The sequence below is a fragment of the Tamandua tetradactyla genome, chromosome 3 (assembly GCF_023851605.1).
Source record: "Tamandua tetradactyla isolate mTamTet1 chromosome 3, mTamTet1.pri, whole genome shotgun sequence".
NCBI classification, from domain to species: domain Eukaryota; kingdom Metazoa; phylum Chordata; class Mammalia; order Pilosa; family Myrmecophagidae; genus Tamandua; species Tamandua tetradactyla.
In genome coordinates, this window is record NC_135329.1 from 81,934,062 (window position 1) to 81,958,846 (window position 24,785).

Here is a 24,785-nt window from a genome sequence, read left to right on the forward strand (position 1 = left end):
TTGTTAAGTTGTAGGATTTCTTTATATATTCCAGACATTAAACCCTTATCGGATATGTGGTTTCCAAATATTTTTTTCCATTAAGTAAGCTGCCTTTTCACCTTCTTGACAAAGTCTTTTGAAGCACAAAAATATTCAATTTTGAGAAGTTCATTTGTCTATTTTTTTCCTTTCACTGCTCATGCTTTGGGTGTAAAGTCTAAGAAACCACTGCCTAACACAAGACCTTGAAGGTGTTTCTGTACATTTCCTTTTAGGGGTTTTATTGTCCTGGCTCTTTTATTTAGGTCTTTGATCCATTTTTAGTTAATTTTGTATAAGGCGTGAGTCAGGGGTCCAATTTCATACTTCTGGAGAGGGATATCCAGTTCTCCAAGCACCATTTGTTGAGGAAATTGCTCTGCCCCAGTTGAGTGGACTTAGCAGCTTTATGAGGGCCCATTTCTCAACTCTCAATTTGATTCCATTGGTAAACATATCAATCTCTATGTCACTACCATGCTGTTTGACCATGGTGGCTTTATAATATACCTTAAAGTCAGGAAATGTGAGTCTTCCAACTTCATTCTTCTTTTTCAAGATGTTATTAATACATAATAATGTATTCATTATCTCATAACAGTGTTGCATTTAAAGTCTATTTTGTCCAATATTAGCATAGCTACCTCAGCTCTTTCTAGTTACCTTTTGATTGGAATATCTTTTTCCAACCTTTCACTTTCAGCCATTTGTATCCTTGGATCTAAGGCTAGTTTATTGGAGACAACATATAGATGGTTCATATTTTTAAATCTATATTGCCAATCTGTGTCTTTTGAGTGGGAAGCTTAATCCATTTATATTCAATGTCATTACTTAACTTTACTTAAGTAAAGGCAGTACTTACTTCAATCTTTTTATCATTTGGCTTTTATTTGTCATATGTTATACTCTTTAAGTTACCCTCACAGAGAATCTTCTTTCCTATACTCCTTCAAGATCTTGTCTCCTGTGTTTTCTTTTCAGCCTGCAGGACCTCCTTTAGTATTTCTTGTAGCTCAGGTCTCTTTTTACTTAACTCTCTCAGCTTCTGTGAATATTTCAAACTCTCCCTTATTTTCGAAGAACAGTTTTTCTGGATAAAGAATTTGGGGCTGACAATTTTTCTCTTTCGGGGTCTTAAATATGCCCTGCCCTCTCGCCTCCATGGTTTCTGATGAGAAATTTGGACTTAGTCTTATTGCATGCCTTTTATATGTGGTGAATTGCTTTTCTCTTGCTGCTTTCAGAATTCCTCATCATTGGCATTTGACAGTCTGGTTAGTATTTGTCTCAGAGGGGATCTATTCAGTTTTTTGTTTGAGTATGCTGTGGTGCTTAAATATGCATCTTTATGTCTTTTACTTGAGTTTGGAAATTTTCAGCCATTATTTATTTAAATACCCTTTCTACCCCTTTTCTCCTTCTGGGACACTCATTATGCATTTTTGGTGTACTTCATACTGTCATTTTAATTTATTCCTTTGGCTGGGTCATATGTTTCTGTGTCTTAGTATGGCTTGTAATTTTTTTGCCCATGTCTAGGCATCTGATTATCTTAATGAGTTTACTTTGATGATCAGTTTTTCTTTCTTGCCTAGGGTTTTATTGTTGATTGGCTTTGTCATTAAGGATCTTCTTTGATTCTTGACTGAATTTATTCTAGACCTTTAGAATTGCCCATACTCAACTGATCTAATCAGGGCCAGGGACTCATGAATGGGCTGCAGACCAGTTCCGGAGTTCCCTGGGGAGTTGGATAAGAAAGATGCCAAATGCTTTCCCTTCTTCAGCTTCCTAGTTGACCTGGAAGATGATGCTTTTTTGGGAAAACTTTCCTTGCTGCCCCAGAGGGAATGCTTTTTTCTTTTTTTTTCTTTAACCTCTACTCAGTGGTATTGAAACAATGGCCATGAAGACTCTTGCTTGGGGCAGGCTACAGTCACAATTCAAAGCTGTTTACTGACAGTCCAAACATGGTAATCAGAAGCCATGCTTGGTCCTCTTCAATGCCCCCCTTTTCCTGGGGAAAAAGACCTCCATGTCCCTTTCCATCTACAGCAGCCAGTCACAGACCATACCTGAGGTTGATTGCCTCAAGGTTAAGGGATGGGCACTGATTCCTGCTCAGGAGAAATTTACTCATAGATATTGCTGCTGTTTCTCAGTCTTCCTGACTCACTGTGTTTCCTATTTTTTGCACAATACCCCCTGGTCTCTGGAGCCTCAGAACAGTGGTTTCAGATGGTTTCTGCCTGGCTACTTGCTATTTTGGAAAGTGAGGTGAGCCCTGCTGCTTTCTACTCCTCTGTCTGCCTGGAAGTTCTCCCTGTAGTCAATTGATTTTTGACAATAGATGTGATGATTACGTTCAGGTCAACTTGGCCAGGTGATGGTGCCCAGTTATCTGGTCATGTAAGCACTGGCCTAACAATTGCTGCAAGGATATTTTGTGGCTGATTGATAAACTAGAAGGCTGGATCATTAAATCATCAGTCACTTGATTGCATTTGTGGCTGATCATATTCATAATCAACTAAGGGTGTGTCTCCCAAAAGAGATAATCCAATCAGATGGATTTTATCCAATAAATTGAAGACTTTTAAGGGTGAAGAGAGAATCTTCATTACTTCTTCAGCCAGCTAGCTTATTCTGTATAGTTCAACCAAGTGGGGTGAGTCATCCCTTATCCATGTAAAAAGCCGTCACAACATGTTTGGTACTTGCAAACCACTGCACTCCACTTCCCTGGTACCAAATCTGTTTTAATTTGCTAATTTGCTGGAATATTATATACCAGAAATGGATCAGCTTTTACAAAGGGGATTTATTAAATTACAAGTTACAATTCTAAGGCCATGAAAATGTCTAAATTAAGGCCTCAAAAAGTGAATACCTTCACTCAAGAAAGGCCAGTTTCTGCCTGGGATTTTCCTGTCGTATGGGAAAGCATGTAGCAATGTCTGCTGACCCTTCGTTCTTGGGATACATTGCTCTCAGCTCCTAGTTCCAGTGGCCTCCTCTCTGAGCTTCCGTCTGTCTCTAAACATCTCCAAAGTCTTTTTCTATGTCAGTTCTCCAAATTGCTTCTCTTTTTAAAGGACTCTAGTAAACTAATTAAGACCTATCTTAGGTGGGCAGAGTAACATATCCATCTAATCAAAAGGTCACACCCATGACTGGGTGTGTCACATCTCCATGGAAACAACTTAATTAAGAGGTCCCATCTTACAATATTGCTCCCAAAAAATTGGATCAGGATTAAAAGAATGTGGCTTTTCTGGGTTACACAACAGTTTCAAACAAGCACAATGGGGAAAGAATAACTTTCTCAATAAATAGTGCTGGGACAACTGGATATTCATATGCAAAATAATCAAGTTGAGCCCTGAAGTAATTCCAATTATGTATTCTGCAAAATACGTTCTTAATCTTAATTCAGGATTAATATTGTGCATTTGGACATTGTACATAGAACATTCAAAAATGTTATTTTTGGTTAAAATAGGACAAACTGAATGAGGATGGTCTTAATGCCATTACTGGAGGTCTTACAGAATAGGTCACAGGGAGAAAGCTACCAAGGAGAAGTAAAAGCTGAAGTCAGTGAAACCCAGAAAAGAAAGAAGATGCTGCATTGCAATGTGATAGAAAAGCCAAGAACCAAGGATTGCCAGCAGTCAGCCCAGAATTCTGCAGTCTTCAGGAGTAAGCAGTGCTTTGCTGATGCCTCAATTTTGGACTTCTCCTAGCCTCAAAACCATGAGCCAGTAAATTTCCATTGCTTAAACCAACCCACTGTTTTGTATTTGTTTTAACAGTTGGGAAACTGACTTACCTCATACAAGATATAAACATTAACTGAAAATGAATCCAAGACCTAAATATTATGGCTAAAACTATAAATACCGTCATATTTTGTTTATTCATTCATCAGCTGATGAACATTGGAGTTGTTTCCACCTTGGGCAATTGGGAAAAGTGCTACTATGAACATTCCTGTACAAGTCTTTGAACACCTCATTTGATTCCTTTGGATATATACTTAGCAGTATAACTGGGTCATGTGGTAATTCTATGTTTAACTTTTTGAGGAACTGTCAATATATTTCCCACAGCAGCTGTACCATTTTATATCTTCATCAGCAACATGTAAAGGTTTCAATTTCTCCACATAACCGCCCCCAACACTTACTATTTTCCTTTTTTTTTAATTATAGCCACTCTAGCAGAAAGTGGTAGCTCACTGTGGTTTTGCTTTACATTTCCCTGAGGACCAATGATATTAAATACCTTTTCATGTACTCATTGGCCATTTTTATATTTTTTTAGAGAGATGTCTATTTAAGTCCTTTGTACCTTTTCATTTAGATTATATGTCTTTTAGTTGTTCAGTTGTAGCAGTTCTTATGTATTCTGGGTAATAAACTCTTATAAGATATATGATTTTCAAAAATGTTCTCCTATTCAGTGGTCTATTTTTTACTCTTTTGATGGAGTCCTTTGATGCACAAATATTTTTTTATTTTTTGATGAAATTAAATTTATCTTTTGCTGCTTGTGCTTTGGGTGTCATATCTTTAAGAAGCATTGTTATCCAAGATCATGAGAAGTGAATTGCACTCTTTATATAGTTAAAATGATCAGCTTAATATCATGTGCATTTTATCATAATAAGAAAAAAGTAAAAAAAAAAAAAAAAGCATAAAAGCAAAGAAAGATTGAAAAGCAGTGTCACCCTGAAGGAGACTAAATGCAAGTCATGAGTCTGGATTGGACCCTGGGCCAGAGGATTTTTTCTTTTTTTTCCTTTTGATCTAAAGGACAGTGGGGCAACTGGCAAAAATCTGAATAAGATCCTGTAGGTCAGGTAATAATCCTATATTTGTGCTAGTTTCCTGATTATAATAGCTATGCTACTGTTATGTAAGAGGCTGTCCTTATTTTTATAAACATACACTAAAGTTTTAGAGTAAAGGGACATGTCTTTAATTTTTTCTCAAATAGTTTGTGCAGAGGAAATAATATACACAATTGTAAAATGTTCACTTTTGTGGAATCTGGGTGTACGGTATGTGAGAATTCTTGGTACTGTTTTTGTCGCAAAATAAAATGTTTTTAAAAAGTCATACACCTTTCCCTCATAATGGTCAGAGCCGTAGAGAAGGAGTGTGAGAGTTTTGTAGGAATTGCAGAGATGTGACAGAATGGGTAGGTCAGGGAAGCCTGACTGGGTCTCAAAGGAAGTGAGTGGGAAAGGAAGGTGTTGTGGAGGAGAAGGGGAGGTGACAACCGCGGGGCAGCGGGAGTGGGGGTGGCGGAAGAGAGGAAGGGGGGTCCGCAAGACTGGCCCACAAGAGAACGAAAACAGCTTCCACCTGCGAGGGCTGCAGGAACTGTGTTCACGCAAAACCAGGAGGTGGAGGGGACCTTGGAGAGAGCAGTGTAGAGGAAATTTCCTGCTGAGTGCAGAAGTGCCCCAGGGACATAGTAAGAAGGTTGAGAGGTCAGTGGGGACCCACGAGGTCAGGTGAATTTCAGCGAGCTAAGCCTAAGTGTTGCGGGTTCCCTGAGGAAGACCAGGGCAGAGTTTCCATTTCCGCGGGATGGGAGTGGGGCTGGAAGGGAGAGAAGAGAGCTTGAGGGTCTGGAGCGCACATCTGGCCTGCTTTCTGAGGGCGGGGTGTGGGAAGGACACCAGACCCGATCCCCCCAACACTTTCCACGTTTACTCTATAACCCTCCCTCTGGAGGAACCGAGAACACTGCGGTCTTGCAGCTGAGGCATCTGCAACCAAGGAAAACCACGTGTCAGCCCAGGGGGGCGTGGGTCCAGGCTCAAACCCAGGTCTGCGGCCTCTTGCCCTCGGGTCGTGTCCCTGCACTGGCACGGTTCTAACCACTCTCCCACCCGTCCCACTACGAGCTGTTTCCAGCCGTACGGCAGATGGTGACGCTGGCTGGCCGGGGACCCTGAGGCCTTGCAGGCACCGAGGGGAGCACAGGCCACCGAGTACAGCCCTTTGTTCGCTCCAGGAAAAGAATCTGAGCTTTGCCACCAGGTGGCAGCATTAAACTGCTTGCTTTTGTCGTAGTCTGCTTGTCTCTGGTCCAAGGGGCTAAAATCCTGGCGTTAAACCTTTGGTACCTGCTTTTCTCACCATCCCCAGCCTCACTTTCCCCGAGGGCTCTCTCCCACCCCTTCTCCCTCTCCCTCTCTTCTTCTTTGTCAGAATCCCCGTGGCACTTTGGTGGGGACTTTAGAAAAGACACTTCTCTGCCTCTGCTGTGTTTCCCCGGGGTGGAGTCGGGGTGATGGAAAGGGGTTGTCTACCTCTCTCCTCCTCCTATAGTTCTACAAGCTCCTGGAAGACAGAAGCCTTGTCTGCCTTTTTCTGGTGACATAGACACATCAAAGAACGGTTAGCTGGAAAACTCCAACTAGAGGGTTGCACCTCTGTGGCTGCCTCCTCCTGCCAGTCACACTGGCAGGAGCAGAGGAAGGCAAGTGACTTGGTGCCTTCCGGAGACCTGCAGCACAAGACGATGCCCAGCTCTATCAGAAAGGGCTTCCCCACACTCCTTTTTTTTCCTGGTCTGCCTGCTCACTTGGGCATGGCCCTTGAAATCTGCTGGGGGAGTGTGGGGCATGCTTTGCAGAGCAAGTCGATGCAGCCAGCCGAGCTGATGGTGGATTCCTCGTGTTTCTAGAGGAAGTTCCCACGTGAGCCCACAGAGACGCGCTCCAGCATCCTCATCACCACACTGCTTGTGCAACTGGAAATTGTAGAAATGTCCACTATCAAGAGAACACAGGAACGGTGAAAAGGTCAAAGCACTGGATACTGTGAGGAACTGGAAGCATTTTGATGGAGCAAACTGGGTTAGTGTATGTTGGTCTGGGAGTTATAATATTGAGAGAAAAATGCAAGTAGCAGAATGAAATGGTAGGGCAATATCAAATACAGAGATCAACGCTGTAAATAGTTTCAGGACCACGTATCTGCAGGACCACAGAGAAAGTTCAAAAACATGGGTGGGGAGGATATACAGCAAATTCAGGGTTGATACCATTCCAGGAGTGGGTAGGGAACAGAACAGAAGAGGGTGACAAAAAGGACTGCAACGGTTTCTGAAATTATTTATTTACATAAAAACGATTGGAAGCAAATATGGCAAAATGTAAACATTTGTTAATTCTGAAGAGTGCGTCCATGGACATTTGTTAATTCCTTTTTTCAAGTATGTTTAAAACATTTCAGGATATTTAACACGTTTTACAGTGACAATAAAAAAGCAAAGTGCTCTAGATTAATCTGTTAAATAAGTGAACAAAATAAACTCCATGTGTGAACTAAGCAATAAAGAAAGCAGAGTGGGGTGATGCAATGAGGATTAGGAGCCTTCACAAGATGGGGGGCAGGGGGAGCTATGTTTGGGAGCACTGTAGAAACCCACTAGAGATACGTGCCATGTTCCAGGCATCTGAGCAGTTGGGGGTACGAGGGTTCAGGCTGAGATGAGAATGAGCTGGGATGACGGCTTAAGGAAAGGAGTGAGGGAGGGCAGCTGGGCAATGAAGGGCAGTGAGCCAGGGGTTGCTGGGATCATCTTCCTGGCCTTTGGGCCTTTGGGAATTCTCAAGGAGGGACACAATTGTCCAAGCGGAAACGGGGACACAGACTGAAGAGGCTGTTCAGATGTGCATTGTTACCTGTAGGCTAAAACCAAGTAAAGCAAAATTAGCTTACCACAAAGTAAGTGAATAAATAAATAGTTCCTCAACTGGCCTGTGGAACAGAAAGAGAGTTTTAGAGGCTTGCTCCCCCACCCTTCTGCCACAGCCAACATTAGCCCACATGCAGTTCACTGGCAATGCCAGGCTCTGTCATACCTCCTGCTTTTCTCACACTGAGTCCTTCACTTGGAGGGCTCCCCATCTGTTCTAGTTTGCTAGCTGCTGGAATGTGATATACCAGAAATGGAACAGCTTTTTAAAAGAGGAATTTATTAAGTTGAGAATTTGCAGTTCTAAGGCTGTGAAAATGTTCAAATTAAGGCACCAACAAAAGGTGACCTTCACTCAGAAAAGGCTGATGAAGTCCAGGGCTTCTCTCTCAACTGGAAAGGTGCAAGGTGAACATGGTGACATCTGTTAGCTTTCTCTCCAGGCTTCTTGTTTTATGAAGCTACCCCGGGGGCATTTTCCTTCTTCATCTTCAGAGGTCTCTGGCTCATGCGCTCTCGTGGCTCTTAAACTTTTTCCAAAATGGTTCCCTCTTAAAGGACTCCAGTAAGCAACCCCACCTTGAATGGGGGGAGACGCATCTCCATGGAAGCCATCTAATCAAAAGTTACCACCCACAATTGGGTGGGTCACATCTCCATGGATAATCAAAAAGCTCCCAGCCAGCAATAGTGAATGAGTATTAAAGGGTGTGGCTTTTCTGTGGTACACCACAGATTCAAACCGGCACACCATTTTTGTCAAAATCCACCAGTCTAAAAGACAAAACATTTTAATCCTCAGTCTGACGCTACCTTCTATCCAAAATAAAAAAATCTTTTAATGGAATCCCCTCTGTGTGACAGGCACTGGGAGTGAAAGCACTAGTGAACAGAATAGACTCAGCCGCTGTCTTTGCAGAGCTAATAGCAAAGTTACAGAATCAATCACATGAGGAAACATAAGACAAATTGTCACAAATTGTACAGGGCAATATCTGAGTATATATGAATATAAAACAAAGAGCTACTGCCCATTTTAGGGGTCAGGAGGCATTTGTTAGAAGAAGAGTTATTCAAACAGAGAGCTCGATTAATAGCAGTTAAATATGCTGAGGGGTTGGCAATGCCCTCAGGAGGCAAGGATCTCACTTCCTTTAAGGGGTGGAAAGGAGAGTGAATTGGAGCACCTAGGACCTAAGAAGGAAAGACGGATGGGGCTGCACTGAGTCTCATTTTGGACAAAAATATTGGTCTTTGTCTTAAGAGCAATGAGAAACCAGTGGAGAGTTCTATTTAATACAGGAGCAATATGATAAAATGTGTTTTAAATAATTCCTCAGCTGCTTAGTAGAGCAGATTAGCAAGAGTCCCTAGACAACCCCAAGTGCCAATGTCCTCACAGGTGAGGAGTGTAGGAAATACTATGAAGCACTTGGCGTATTGCCAGGCACACACTGTGGCGATCATGATAGTGATGATGATGGTGGTGATGATGGTGATGATGATGGCGGTGTTAGTGATGATGATGATGGTGGTAATGTGACAGTAATGATGATTGTGTTCTTTTTTTATTATTAATTTAAAAAATTAACTAACAAAACAATTAGAAAATCATTCCATTCTACATATACAATCAGTAATTCTTAATATCATCACATAGTTGCATATTCATCATTTCTTAGTACATTTGCATCGATTTAGAAAAAGAAATAAAAAGACAACAGAAAAAGAAATAAAACGATAATAGAGAGAAAAAAAAAAAACTATACGTACCATACTTCTTACCCCTCGCCTTCACCTACCACTATTTCAAACTGAATTTATTTTAACATCTGTTCCCCCTGTTATTTATTTTTATTCCATATGTTCTACTCTTCTGTTGATATAGTAGCTAAAAGGAGCATCAGACACAAGGTTTTCACATTCACAGAGCCTCATTGTGAAAGCTATATCATTGTTCAATCATCATCAGGAAACATGGTTACTGGAACACAGCACTACATTTTCAGGCAATTCCCTCCAGCCTCTCCACTACATCCTGAACAAAAGGTGGTATCTACTTAATGTGTAAGAATAACCTCCAGGATAACCTCTCGACTCTGCTTGGAATCTCTCAGCCATTGACACTTTGCCTCATTTTACTCTTCCCCCTTTTGGTCGAGAAGGTTCTCTCAGTCTCTTGATGTTAATTCTCAGCTCATTCTAGGGTTTTTCTCAGTCCTTTGATGCTGAGTCTCAGCTCATTCCAGGATCTTTGTCCCACATTGCCAGGAAGGTCCACACCCCTGGGAGTCATGTCCCACGCAGAGAGGAGGAGGGTGGTAAGACTGCTCATCATATTGGCTGGAGAGAGAGGCCACATCTGAGCAACAAAAGAGGTTCTCTTGGGGGTGACTCTTAGGCCTAAATTTTAAGTAGACTTGACCTATCTTTTGTGGGTTTAAGTTTCATGTGAACAAACCCCAAGACTGGGGGCTCAGCCTATAGCTTTGGTTGTCCACACCGCTTGTGAGAATATCAAGAATTCAACTTGGGGAGGTTGAATTTCTCCCCACTCTCACCATTCCCCGAAGGGGGCTTGCAAATACTTTTCCAGTCACTGATCAGATCATTCTGGGATTCATCAGGGGATCACTCTGGACAAACCAACAAAATCTCATGTGCTACCTGAGATTCCAAGTACTTGATGATTGTGTTCTTAATGATGAGATTGAGATGACAAAGACAAAGATGTTATAGAATGATGATGATGGTGGTGATGATGGTGAGATAAGGAGGTGGTGGTGATAATGGCACTAGTAATGATGACATGGTGTCAATAATGGTGAAGGTGATACTGATACTGGTAGAGATCCTGATAAAAAGGGTGAAAAGATACTGATGAAAATGAAGAATACAACATTAATGCATAAAATGGGACTGAAATAGAGAGGAAGGCAGAGGCAGAAAAAACATTCTGGAAACGAATAGAATGAACATTAAATAATACAGATTTAGAGTGACACACATCTATACTCACACATGAGCTCTGCCTCTTATTTTGCCTTTGACCCTGGGAAAGCTAATTATCCTCACCTAGGCTTCAGTCTCCTCATCCTCAGGGGGTTTCTAAGAGGAAAGGACGTGATAAAAGTGCCTAGCACTTCCATTCCGGTGCCTTCCCCTGACACCCTGCACCATCTGGATGGTTGATGGTGAGGGCTGGGGTGGGCATTTCCTCTGCACCTCATCTCTGTAGCCAGGTCAGGTGACAGGATCAGTTGCTGAGGGACATTGTATTGTCACCAGGAGACCAAGAACTCTGTTTAGATGGTCCTCTCCAACCTGGCAGGCCGGCTGCCGGCAGCCTGCAGGGAGGCCGTGGGGTGGGCACGGCTGGGGGTCTCAGGACCACCTCTGCTGCCTGACTGCTCTCCACATACCAACCTTCCAGTCCTCATTTTGACATCACGGTGAGTAACCCCTGCCCCATACCACCTCTGGGGGGCACAGCCAAGGGGAAAGATGGCTCTGACTCACACTGAGCCCTTTAGCAATGTGGCCTTAGGTGAGTCACTTGACCTCCCTGGGCCTCCACTTCCCACTTGCAGAATGGAACCTGCCACACCAGCTTCACCAAGCAGTGTGGCGTTGCAGCGAGATAATGTGCAGGTACTGGGCAGACCCTGGCTAGTCCTTCATTCGAGGTCAAACAGCAGGGATACATCTGCCATCTTGAGGCTGTCAGAGTGCCACAAATGGCAAAGATTCTATTTCCAAAGCAAACAATAATCAAACTCACCAACCACTGCTGCATGCCCACCCTGTGTCTGTACCTGAGGTCTCATTCAGCCCCCACCATACTGGCAGGCAGCATGAATCTGTTAACTGATGCAAGGAACGGGTGGAAAGGAGGTAAAGGGCAACCAGCCAATGAGGAGAGAACCATGGTCTGGCCCAACAGCGTAGCTCCTTCATGCACCAAAGAGACATTCCGACACCCGAGCAGGGCTCAGATCTGTGCCTGTCTGTATTTTCCCCAGAAGTGCAGCCTGGGTGGGTACTCAGGGCAGGTGAGGCTAAACCAAGGGACAGCACCCTCAGAGTGCTAAGAGATTACTTTGTGTACTTTTTAAGTCATAAAACGATTGCTGACAGGGTACAATGGTGGCTCAGTGGCAGAATTCTTGCCTGCCATACCAGAAACCCAGGTTCAATTCTGGAGCCTGCCCATGTCAAACAAACAAACAAACAAACAAAACCCGATTGCCAACAGCAAGGCAGAGTCTTGACATAGCAGCTCATTAATCGGGGGAGTTACGCCCTGTCACTGTTCCTTCTCATTGTTGCCCTTGGGTCTGAAGATTGAGGATCTAGTTACAGTTTTACCTGAGGATGTCATTTAAAGTTTCGCTGTCCCCGGGAATCTGCGTTCTAGGACAGAAGCCTGAGGAGGGCAGGACTGAGGCCTGGACCTAAGCACAGCAAAGCCCTGCCTCCTTTCTGCCCTGCCTTTTTAAGGCTCCAGTTCACCAGGGCCTGGGCCTGGGGTCCATGCCCCGACCCCGCAAACACAGATGGACCTGTAAGCGAATCTGAGTAAGACAAGCACCTAGGGAGCTGAACCAGGGCAAACCTGCTGAGAGGTCATAAGAAGGAGAGGGTCTGCTTTCCGTGATCTCAGTTTCTCTGAGAGGGAGTTGCTTTCTCAGAGCAACCCTTAGAGCTGTAGCATGCCCCCACCGGGACTCAGGTGCTGCGGGTTCAGCAGATGCTGTGATAGACCCTTGGAGGAAGGAGCTGGGTCTCTGGGCTGGGGGTGGGGCAGGATCCTCAGGAGGAGGAAGGAAGCCCTTGCTTGGGAAAGCTAAAGGAAGCATAGCCCCGAAGGTGAAAACTCCTGGGAACTCACCGTTTTCTTCCCAGTCCTAGCAGAGGTGTGAGCCCTGGTGGTCCCTGAACCTTCAGCTGTATCTCAGGATGTCGAGAGGGTGCAGCTGTCTGTCTGCACGATACACTTAGAAAAGAGGCAGCTTGTTCTGTCCTCCAGACTTTGCAGTGTGATCCTCGGGCAGCCCTCCAAAACTGCACCATTGTCACCGCTGTGCCACGGGTGCGGATACAGAGATCACACAGCTGGCGATGAACGGGTCCTAGGGCGTCTGCTTGCTCTCACCCGGCGCTGGATGGAGGGAGAGAAGAATGGAGGAGCCCGTGGGTGCAGAACGCTATGCTCTGTGAGTCCAGGATGTCAGGGTGAGCACAGGGCCCGGGTGCATCTGGCTCAGGAGGAGCCCGTGGGTGCAGAACGCTGTGCTCTGTGAGCCCAGGGTGTCAGGGTGAGCACAGGACCCGGGTGCATCTGGCTCAGGAGGAGCCCGTGGGTGCAGAACGCTGTGCTCCGTGAGTCCAGGGTGTCAGGGTGAGCACAGGGCCCGGGTGCATCTGGCTCAGGTTCCGGTCCAGGCAGCTCTGGTCACGAATCGAGTCTGAAATATCCACCTCCCCCGGGTTCTATTAAAATCTCGCCTGCTAGTGGGAAGGCTCAGCTGGCTCAGCAGCTCTCACCCACGCCTGTGGACAGCCTCCTGCTATCTGGGCAGGGGCCAGGCTGTGGGTAGATGCAGGACAGTGGAAGCAGGTTGGAGCAATAGGGCTGGGCCCTGTAGCCCATGAGGAGGGGGACTGGGTCTCAGCTGCCACATGCAACCTGTGCAGTCCCTTCTGCAACAATGGTAAGTGTGTCCATGGGATGGACACTTACTGGGTGCTAGAAGAAGAAAGGACCCAAAGCCCTAGGAGGAATCTGTGGGTGGTGAGAGCTGACAATCATTTAGACTACCACAGCTCAAAGTACTTTACCTCTGGATTTCCTGGACATTTCCATAGGACAGTGTTGGAAGCATTCATAGTTCATAGATAAGAAAATGAAGACTAGAGGGACAGGCTAAATTTCTCAGGGCCACCAGCCAGCGCCTGACAGAGCCAGGCCTGAACCCTGCTCGCCTCACCCCAGGAGCCCATTGTCTTAGCAGTGTGCACCCAGCTGAGTATGCATCTTTCATGTATATGTGGGGCCAAACCCCATGTGCTCCAGCTGCCCGTGGGCATCCCATCCATGTCGTCTCTCTTTCCATCGCTCCTATGCAGTATGTGCCAGACCTGGCCCCAGCAAGAAAGTTCCCACCAAACAAGACTTTGTGGCCACTGAGGACTGTCCAATGTGGCGCTATGTGTAAAAGGGATGTATGTGAGCGTGGGGGGATCTGGAGGAAGATATGGGGTGGCCCTTAGGCATTGGGCTGCACCCTAGGGCTCTGTTGGGATGATCTGTGAACACAAACAGGCTCATCCAGCCTGACCCAGTTCCTGAGGTCCCAGCTGGTCAGAGTCCAGACAGGGTCCTTAACAGGGCAATCTTGGTTCCCAGAGGGCAGTTCCTTCCCTCTCCAGGGTGGCCTAGAGCTCACAGGTCCCCAAAGTCAAACTGATATGGTGGGCATACATTGCACACTCCCTGTGAATATATCCCAGCCAGGTCTGAGGTATGTGGGTACCACTTGAGAAGGCAGTGATGACCGAGCTGCAGCAATGGGCTGATTTTTGCACGAGTACCGACATACACGTTCTGCCAGGACAGCCAACAGAGATTTACATGTTGGAAGCAGCCCATTACTTTTGGTTTGCATAGCTGTTTTTATTTCTGTTACCCAGCCATTCTCGAGGCCTGTCCCGGCCTAGGCATCTCTGCAGAGGAGTGGCACCAAAGAGCAGATTCACACCCTGGGCAGGTGAAGAACCAACAACCCGTGACTGAGCTGGCTTGGCTTTGGTCCAGAACTCAATGCCACTGCCAGGAAGCATGGTAGGGCAGCTGGCACCCAGCCCTCTGGGCACCGTGCCCTGGCCAACCCCAGTCCAGCACCTCAGTGAGATGCCTCACATGCCCCAGTCGGCCAGCACCCCCCAGCACCTGGGAGTCTACGGAGTATCCGTCTCCACGTTGCGCTGGCTCTTCATTCCTTCGAGCTTGCTGGTCGCTGCCACACTGGCCCTGAGCCCCTTGCTGCTGGTGATCATCCTGCAGAGCCAGCGGCTGCGGCGAGAGCCCCACTACCTTCTGCTGGCCAACATGCTGCTCGCCGACATGACCTACATCCTCTTCCACATGCTCATCTCCACCAGCAACCTGGGCCTCTGGAAGCTGGGCCGCATAGTCTGTGGCTTCCTCACCGATGTTGCCTTCGTCTCCTACACCAGCACCATCCTGTCCTTCACAGTCTCCGTGATGTACACCTGCCTGGCAGTCACTCGCCCCCTGCACTACCTCTCCGCCATGTCCTGCGGGGCTGCCCGGAAGGCAGTGGCCTTCATCTGGCTGGTAGCCTGTTTCTTCCCCACGTTCCTCATCTGGCTCAGTAAGCGGCAGGATGCCAGTCTGGAGGAGCAAGGGACTTCGTGTGTCCTGCAGCTGAGCCCAGGGGCCAAGCTGAACCAGAGCCACCTGGTCACAGCCACACACACTTCCATCTTCTGCATTCTCTTCTTATGCTTAGCGCTCATCACCTACTGCTTCTTTCGGATCTACACAGAGGCCAGGACTTCAGGTGCCTGGACTCGGGGCTGCTCCCGGGCCAGGGGCACACTGCTTATCCACGCAGTGATAATTGTACTGTACGTTAGCCCGGTGGTGTTGTTCTCGCTGGACGTCTTGCTGACCAAGAATCACCACATCAGTGCCGAGGCTCACGTGTGGCTCCTGGCGGCCAACAGCGAGGTCCTCATGCTGGTTCCCCGCGCCATGCTCCCCTACCTGTACATGCTCCGTTACCGGCAGCTGCTCCGCGTCATCCGGGGCTGTTGCTCGCCCAGAAGGCACACTGTTATCTTCACTGTTTCCCAGAGCTGCAGAGAGCATAGCCTGGGAGACTGAGGTCAGCAATCACATGTTGAATGCCCCAGCGTCCAACTACGGCCAACTCCTCAGAACTGCGAAATCTAATTGTGGAACAGGACCTTCAAGATGGCCTTAAATGACGGTTTTCAACATTTCAAGTTTTTGAGCGGAGAATGCTCCTTTTCAGATGAAATCTCACTTTAAAATGTAAGCAAGAATTTTCTCCCATTCTGGTGGTTATCTTTTCATTTTCTTGATAATGTTCTTAAATGCAAGAAAGTTTTTAATTTTGTTGAAGTCTATTTTATCTATTTTTCTCTTTTGTTGCTTGTGCTTTTGGTGTCATATCTAAGAATCCATTGCCGAATAGAAAATCATGAAGATATTTCCCTCCATTTTCTTCTATGACTTCTATAGTTTCAGCACTAACATAAGAGTTAGTTCTTGATCCTTTTGGAGTTAATTTTTGTTTATGGGGTGAAGGAGGGACCCAGCATCATCCTCTTGCGTGTGGACCTCCAGTTATTCCAACACCATTTGTTGAAGAGACTCTTCTTTCCCCACTGAATGAACTTGGAACCCTTGTTACACATTACTCAGAAGAGATGTGTGTGTTCATTTCTGAACTCTCAATTCTGTTCCATTGGTCTAAGTGTCTATCTGGAACCACACTGTTTTTTGTTTTGTTTTGTTTTGGGTGTATGGTCCAGGAATTGAACCCTGGTCTCCTGCATGGAAAACACTGTTTTGGTTACAGGTTTTATAGTAAATTTTGAATTTGGCAAATGTGACTTCTCCAGCTCTGTATTTCTTTTTCACGTTTGCTTTGACTATTTAGGGCTCTTTGCAATTTACATCCCTGGGATTCCTGGCCCACATAGGGGGAAGGGCAGTGAATTCACCTGTCAATTTGGCCTAGAAAGAGAGGCCACATCTGAGTAACAAAAGAGGTTCCCTGAAGGTGCCTTTTAGATATAATTATAAGTAAGCTTAGCCTACCATTTTCAGGTATAAGTTTCATAGGGGCAAACCCCAAGGTTGAGAGTTTGGTTGTTCCTACTGCTTGTGAGAAATTATCCGAATGGGAAAGTTGAATATTTCCTCCTTTCTCCCCAGTCTCACAAGGGGACTTTGCAAATACTTCTTCATTCACTGCACATATTACTTTGGGGTATTTTGGGACATCACACTAACTTGTACAAACCAACAAAATCTCATGCCCTAGTTAAGATTCCATGTAATTATGGTGTTCAACTAAACCGATCATATAAGCTAAATTAGGTAATGTGCTACCCAAAATATTAATTTTGCACCAAATGAACATTTCTTCCTTTGGTTTCACACAGAAGTTGAATTTTAAAAATATGAACAATATCATCCTTTATCCTGTATTCTGATTAAATAGTCCTATCCAGATCGGCTTCATTCATATCTCTAGATGAAGTCTGAACGCTTTTTACTTTTGCAACAGTTCCTGCATGGGATAATGCTGTCTTCCATAGCTTCAGAGATCTAACTCTAAGTCTCAGGTGTCACATAAATACCCAAAGTTTCTGGGAACAACCAGGTTATATACAAACAGCTCAGTATCTCAGAATTTAGAAATAACAGTTACATCTCCTGAATATATGTGACTGCTGTAAGAGCTCACACTCTAGGGCCCTTTACAATAGGCCCCAACCTGATAACCCATGCTCTCAACTTCGAATCACTGAGTTTGTACATTATAGTTAATTCATATGAGTGAGGCATGATATTTACCTTTATATTTCTGCCATTTCATTCAACATACAGCCCTTAAATTTCATTTACCTAGTTGCAAGCCTCACAACTTCATTCCTTATTGCCGCCACTTGGTAGTCCATTGCCTATATACACCACAGCTCTCCCTTCCTTCCCTCAATAATTGTACCTTTGGGCCACCCCCACCCATTGTGAATCATGAACATCGCCTCCATAAACACCAGTGTGCAAATGCCCATTTACATCCCACATTCAGTTCCTCCAGGTATATACCTAGCAACGGGGTTGCAGGATCACATGGCAAACCCAACCTAAGCCTCTGGTGGAACCACCACTCTGCCCTCCAAGGGGCTGCACTTCTCATTTTCCTACCAACAGTGAATAGGTACATCTCTTTCTCTGCATTTTCTCTAGCACTTGTTTCTCTCTGTTCATCTTTTAAAAAATTAAAACCCTTTATTTTAGAGTGAGAGCAATAGACAGATCTTGTTTGCAAGTCATATATATTAAGGTATTTATACATGTTTTTCTTCTAAAAGTACATTTCATTGTTAAAATCAAGTAATACAAATACAAAATTATATCCCTTAAAGACTTAATTATACACGTAAATCATACTTTAAAATGTATCTGTTTAAATTTCTCATGTCCTGTACTTCCACACAGTAAGCTAAGATGAAAAACTGAATGTGGCATGAGTAGTAAATGGAGTACAAGTTGGAGTCTTACCTTAAAACCAATGATGGCCAGTGAAAGATTCAGGAATCTTTCTATGTACAAGAAAGATATCTTCCAGACAGGATTCTGCCTTGGTATAAGGATGAATACTGAGTCAGAGCTTGTTTCTTTTTGAATTTAAAAAATATATATTTTTATTGACAATTTCTCATACATATACAGGCCATATATAGTATACAACCAGTGGCTCACAATATCATCATATAGTTGTGTATTCATCACCACGATCATTTTTTAGAACATTTGCATCATTGCAAAAAAAGAAAAAAACTCATATATTCCATATCACTTACCCTTCCCTCTTATTGACCACCAATATTTCCATCTACCCAATTTATTTTGCCTCTTATCCCCTATTATTTACTTATTTTTAATCCATTTTTTTACTTATCTGTCCATACCTTGGACAAAAGGGGCACCAGACACAAGGTTTTCACAATCACATGGTCACATTATAAAAGTTCTATCTTTATACAATCATCTCCAAGAATCAAGGCTACTGGAACAGACTGAACAGTTTCAGGTACTTCCCTCCAGCCACTCCAATACACCATAAACTAAAAAGAGATATCCATATAATGCATCAGAATGACTTCCAGGATAACCTCTCAACTCTGTTTGAACTCTCTCGGCCACTGAAACTTTATTTTGCCTTATGTCACTCTTTCCTCTTTCAGTTAAAAAGCTTTCTCAATCCCATGATGCCAGGTTCCAGCAAATCCTGCAAGTTCTGTCCTATGTTGCCAGGGAGATTTACAACCCTGGTCCCACGGAGGGGGAATGGCAGTGGGTTCACCTGCCATGTCGCTTAGAGAGAGAGGCCACTTTCTGAGCAACAAAAGTGTTCCCTGAGGATGACTCTTAGGCATGATTATAAGTAGGCTTAGCCTTTCCTTTGCAGGAATAAGTTTCATAGGGGCAAACCTCAAGATCAAGGGCTCAACCTATTGATTTGGTTGTCCACAGTGCTTGTGAGAATATCAGGAATTCTTCAAATGCGGAAGTCGAATATTTCCTCCTTTCTCCCCAGTTTCTCAAGGGAACTTTGCAAGTACTTCTTTAGTTACTGCCCAAGTTACTCTGGGATATCTCAGGACATCACACTAACCTGTACAAACTGACAAAATCTCACACCCTAGTCAAGATTCCGTGTACTTATTGTGTTCAAATAAATTGACCATACAAGGTAAATTAGGTAATGCTACCCAAAATATAAACTTTGCAGTAAATAAACTTCTCTCCCTTTGGTCTCACACAAAATTAAAGTTTTAAAATATGGACGATTTTATCCTTTACCCTGTATTCTAATTTACCTTAGTCCTATCCAGATCAGCTTCATTCATATCTCTAGTCAAAGTCTGATCTGGTTTTCAACTAAACAGTTGCTATATGGGGTACTGCTGACTTTCGTAGCTGCAGAGCTCTGACTCTGAGCCTCAGATATCACACAAATACTCAAAATTTCTGTTATATACAAACAGTTCAGTATCTCAGAATTTAGAAATTACATATAAGAATAATATATGTAAGAAGTTATAATTCTTAATATATGTGATTGCTGTAAGAGCTTACAATCTAGAACCCTTTACAATAGGCGCCAACCTAATAACCAACGCTCTTGACTTCAGCTCACTGAGTTTTTATAGTATAGTTAGTCCATATTAGTGGGGCGTGATAATATTTGTCTTTTTGTTCCTGACATTTCATTCATCCTACAGTCCTTAAAGTTCATTCACCTAGTTGCAGGCCTCACTTCATTCCTTCTTGCAGCCACTAAGTAGTCCCTTATGGTATATAGCATAGTTCCCCCTTCCATTACTTAGTTGTTATACCCTTAGGCCACCTCCATCCATTGTGAATCTGAATACTGCCACCATAAACACTAGTGTGTGAATGTCCATTCATGTCCCCATACTCAGTTCTTCCAAGTATATATCTAGCAAAGCGGTTTCAGGATCATATGGCAACCCTACCCTCAGCCTCCTGTGGAACCACCACCCTGCCCTCCAAGGGGCTGCCCCTCTCAGTTTCCTTACCAACGGTGAATAGGTACATCTCTTTCTCCACATTTCCTCTGTACTTGTTTCTCTCTGTTCATTTCAAACAGTTTTATTCACACATCATATAATCCAACCTAAGTAAATAGGCATGCCTTCACCACCATAATCTATATGAAGAAGTTTCTTTTTCTTCTGCAAAGAATCCATACCCCTCCCCCATACCCTAGCCTGTTGACATTTAGTTTTGGAATAATACCTTTGTTAGATTCATGGAAGCATATTATAATGCTTGCATTGATCGCACTTTTTCCCATATACCATCCATTTCCAATATCCTGCAATTTTAACATTCATTTGTTCTCCCTCATGCAAAAATTTTTAATTTGCATATTTAATCATCATCATTGTCCCCTCTAGGCATTCCTAAATTATACTGTCTCTGTCTTTATCCTCTATATTTCCTTCAGGTTTCATGCGTGCACCCAGCCCTTCTCCCTCAGTCATACTCACATCCAGCTTCATTCAATGTACTTATTGTTATGTTTTTAAACCGTAGCCGACTAAAAAATCAGAGGAACTGAGTCCAAGTTTAAAAAAAGTTTATTGTCCCTGGGTGAGGTTCCCGGGTCCAGGTGCTCAGGGTGCACGCCGGGGAAGTCGCGCCCCCCTGGGGGCGGTGGGGCTAGATATAGGCTAGCTAGTGGGGATGCTGACGATGCCTACAAGGCCTCCTGTGGTAGGTTAGGAGTTTCACATGCTTTAGGGCCAGGGACATAGCCACGGGCCTTGGCTGGGGGGCGTAACTATGGACCGTGTGCAGTGGGCATAGATAGGCCCTGTGTGCAGTGAGGGTCCTTTGTTTGTCAGGCCAGGTCCTGATTGGCTGACTTGGAACAGCTGTATGCCCAGATGTGCACTAGTTTTAGTTCAGGTGGGGGCCTTCCAGCCAGAGGCTACCGGGTCAGGCCTTACACTTATATTATTGTGTACAATCAGGTAATATTGTGTTATCCATTTCTGAATTTTTTACAAACATTCCTGTTGCACAATCTGTATCCCTTCAGCACCAAATGTCCAATCTCTACCCTATTTCTATCTCCTGATAACCTGCGTTCTTAACTTTAATTCTTAAAATTCCTCATTAACATTAGCTCATATTAGCGAGACCATACAATATTTGTTATTTATTTATTTATTTTTTTAACATGGGCAGGCACCAGGAATCGAACCCGGGTCCTCTGGCATGGCAGGCAAGCGTCCTTGCCTGCTGAGCCACGGTGGCCCGCCCAATATTTGTTCTTTTGTTTCTGGCTAGTTTCACTCAACATAATGACCTCAAGATTCATCCATGTTGTTACATGGTTCATGACTTTATTCTGTCTTATGGAGGCATAGTATTCCATTACATGTATATACCACAGCTTGTTTAGCTACTCATCTGTTGATAGACATTTGTGCTGTTTCCATCTCTTGACAATCATAAACAATGCTGCTATAGACATTGGTGTTCCAATGTCCATTTGTGTACTTAGCTTCAGTTCCTCTGGATATATACCTAGTAATGGGATTGCTGGATTATATGACAATTCTATACTTAGCTTCCTGAGGAACTGTCAAACTGCCTGCCAGAGCAGTTGTACTATTTTACATTCCCATCAACAGTGGATAAGTGTGCCTCTTTCTTAACATAATCTCCAGCACTTGTTGTTTTCATTTTTTTTAATAATGGCCATTCTAGTGGGTGTGAGATGATATCTCATTGTGGCTTTAACTTCCATTTCCCTAATAGCCAGTGAAGTTGAGTATCTTTTCATGTGCCTTTTAGCCATTTGTACTTCTTCTTCTGGAAAGTGTCTGTTCATGTCTTTTGCCAATTTTTAAATTGGGTTGCTTGTCTTTTTGTTGTTGAGTTGAAGAATCTCTTTATATATTCTGGATACTAAACTTCCACCTGATATGTGACTTCCAAATATTGTCTCCCATTGCATAGGCTGCCTCTTTACTTTCCCAACAAAGCTCTTTAATGCAAAATAGTGTTTAATTTTGAGGAGTTCCCTTTTATCTATATCCTTTTCTAATGCTCATGCTTTGGATGTGAAGTCTAGGAAACTGCCTCTTGTTACAAGATTAATAAGATATTTCCTTTCATTTTCATCTAAAATTTCTGTAGTCTTTGATCCATTTTTGAGTTAGTTTTTGTATAAGGTGTATGATTTGGATCCTCTGTCATTCTTTTGCATATAATTATCCAGTTCTCCAAACACCATTTATTGAAGAGGCTGCTCTATCCCAGGTGGGTTGGCTTGACAGCCTTATCAAAGATAAATTGTCCATAGATGAGAGGGTCTATTTCTAAACACTTGATTTGATTTCATTGGTCAGTATATCTATATATTTATGCCAGTACCATGTTGTTTTGACCACTGTGCCTTCGTAATATGCTTTAAAGTCATGTTATGTGAGAACTTCCACTTCATTTTTCTCTCTCAAGATTTTTTTTTCTCTCAAGATATTTTTAGCTATTCAAGGTATGCTGCCTTTCCAAATAAATTTGATTATTGGTTTTTCTATTTCTGAAAAGTAAGCTGTGGGGATTTTAATTGGTATTGCATTGAATCTATAAATCAATTTGGGTAGAATTGACATCATAACTATATTTAGTCTTTCAGTTCACAGAAATGTGATGTCCTTCCATTTATTTAGGTCTTCCTTGATTTCTTTTAGCAATTGCTTATAGTTTTCTATATGTAGGTCTATTGTATCTTCAGTTAAATTTATTTCTAAATATTTAATTCTTTGGGCTGCTCATGTAAATGGCATTTTGTTCTTGATTCCCTCCTCAGATTGCTCATCACTAATGTATAGAAACACTACTGATTCGAGGGCACTGATTTTGTACTGTGCCACTTTGCTGTCCTCATTTATTAGCTCTAGTAGCTTTGCTGTAGATTTTTTGGGATTTTGGACATATAGTATCATGTCATCTGCAAACAGTAAGAGTTTTGTGTCTTCCTTTCCAATTTGGATGCCTTTTATTTCTTTGCTTTGTCTAATTGCTCTGGCTAGAAATTCTAGCACAATGTTGAATAGCGATGGTGACAGTGGACATCCTTGTCTCATTTCTGATCTTAGAGGGAAAACTTTCGGTCTTTCCCCACTGAGGATGATGTTTACTGTGGGTTTTTCATATATTCCCTTTATGATGCTGAGAACGTTACTGTCTATTCCCATCCTTTGAAACATTTTCATCAAAAGGTGTAGAATTTTTTCAAATGCCTTTTCTGCATTAATTGAGATGATTATGTTATTTTTCTGCTTTGATTCATTGATATGGTGTATTGCAGTAAATGATATTCTTGTATTGAACCAGCCTTGAAAACCTAGAATAAATCCCACTTGGTCCTGGTATATAATTCTTTTAATGTGCTGCTGGTTTTGATTTGCAACTATTTTGTTGAGAACTTTTGTATCTATATTCATGAAAAAGATTGGTCTGTGACTTTTTGTCTTGTAGTATCTTTGTCCAGCTTTGGTATGAAGGTGATGTTGACTTCAAAGAATGAGTTAGGTAGCTTCCCCTCCTCTTCCAGTATTTTGAAGAGTTTGAGCAGGATTGGTACTAATTATTTCACTAATGCTAGGTAGCATTCATGTATGAAGCCATCTGGTCCTGGACTTTTCTTTTTGGGGACCTTCTTGATGACTGATTCAGTCTCTTGTGATTGGTTTGTTGACATTGTCTATTTCTTCTTGAGACAATGTTGGTTGTTCATGCCTTGTAAGAAATTGTCCATTTCATCTACATTGTCTAGTTTATTAGCATGTAGCTGCTCATAGTAACTTCTCATTACCTCATTTATTTCAGTGGTCATGTCTCCTCTTCCATTTTGATTTTGTTTATTTGTTTATTCTCTCTCTCTCTCTCTCCCTCTCTCTCTCTCTCTCTCTCTCTCTCTCTCTCTCTGTCAATTTAGCTAAGGGTCTATCAATTTTATTGATTTTGTCAAAGAATCAACTTCTGGTTTTGTTGATTTTCTCAATTGTTTTCATAATCTCAATTTCATTATTTCTTCTCTAATCTTTGTTATTTCTTTCCTTTTGTTTGTGTTTGGTTTAGTTTGCTCTTCTTTCTCTAGTTCTTCCAAGTGAACAATTAATTCCTTAATTGTTGCTCATTCTTGTTTTCTAATATAGGCATTTAAGGCCAAAATTTCCCTCTCAGTGCTGCATTGCTGCATCCCATAAATTTTGATATGGTGTGTTTCCATTTTCATTTGCTTCAAGGTATTTACTGATTTTTCTGGCAATTTCTTCCTTGTCCCACTGGTTGTTTAAGAGTGTGTTATTTAGCCTCCATTTATTTGTGATTTTTCTGGCCTTTTGTCTGTTACTGACTTCCAACTTCATTCCATTATCACCTGAGAAAATGTTTTGTATGATTTATACCTTTTTAAATTTGTTGAGACTTGCTTTGTTATGCCCCATATAGTTTATCCTTGAGAATCATCCATGAGTGCTTGAGAAAAATGTGTATCTAGATGTTGTGGGGTGTAATGTCCTGTAAATATTTGTTAAGTCCAATTCACTTATTGTATTAGTCAAAATCTCTATTTACTTATTAAGCTCCTATCTAGATGTTCTATCCATTGATGAGAGCAGGGAATTGAAGTCTCCACCTATTA

The 24,785-nt window shown here is 43.0% G+C and overlaps 1 protein-coding gene across 1 annotated transcript; it reads left to right on the forward strand.

Annotated features, from left to right (window-relative positions):
• Window positions 1-11,038: 11,038 nt before the first annotated feature.
• Window positions 11,039-15,850, forward strand: GPR148 (G protein-coupled receptor 148). The gene is made up of 2 exons (XM_077151903.1): window positions 11,039-11,198; window positions 14,440-15,850. The coding sequence occupies exon 2, from the start codon at window positions 14,570-14,572 to the stop codon at window positions 15,656-15,658; it is 1,089 nt and encodes a 362-aa protein (XP_077008018.1). The 5' UTR covers window positions 11,039-11,198; window positions 14,440-14,569; the 3' UTR covers window positions 15,659-15,850.
• Window positions 15,851-24,785: the final 8,935 nt, after the last annotated feature.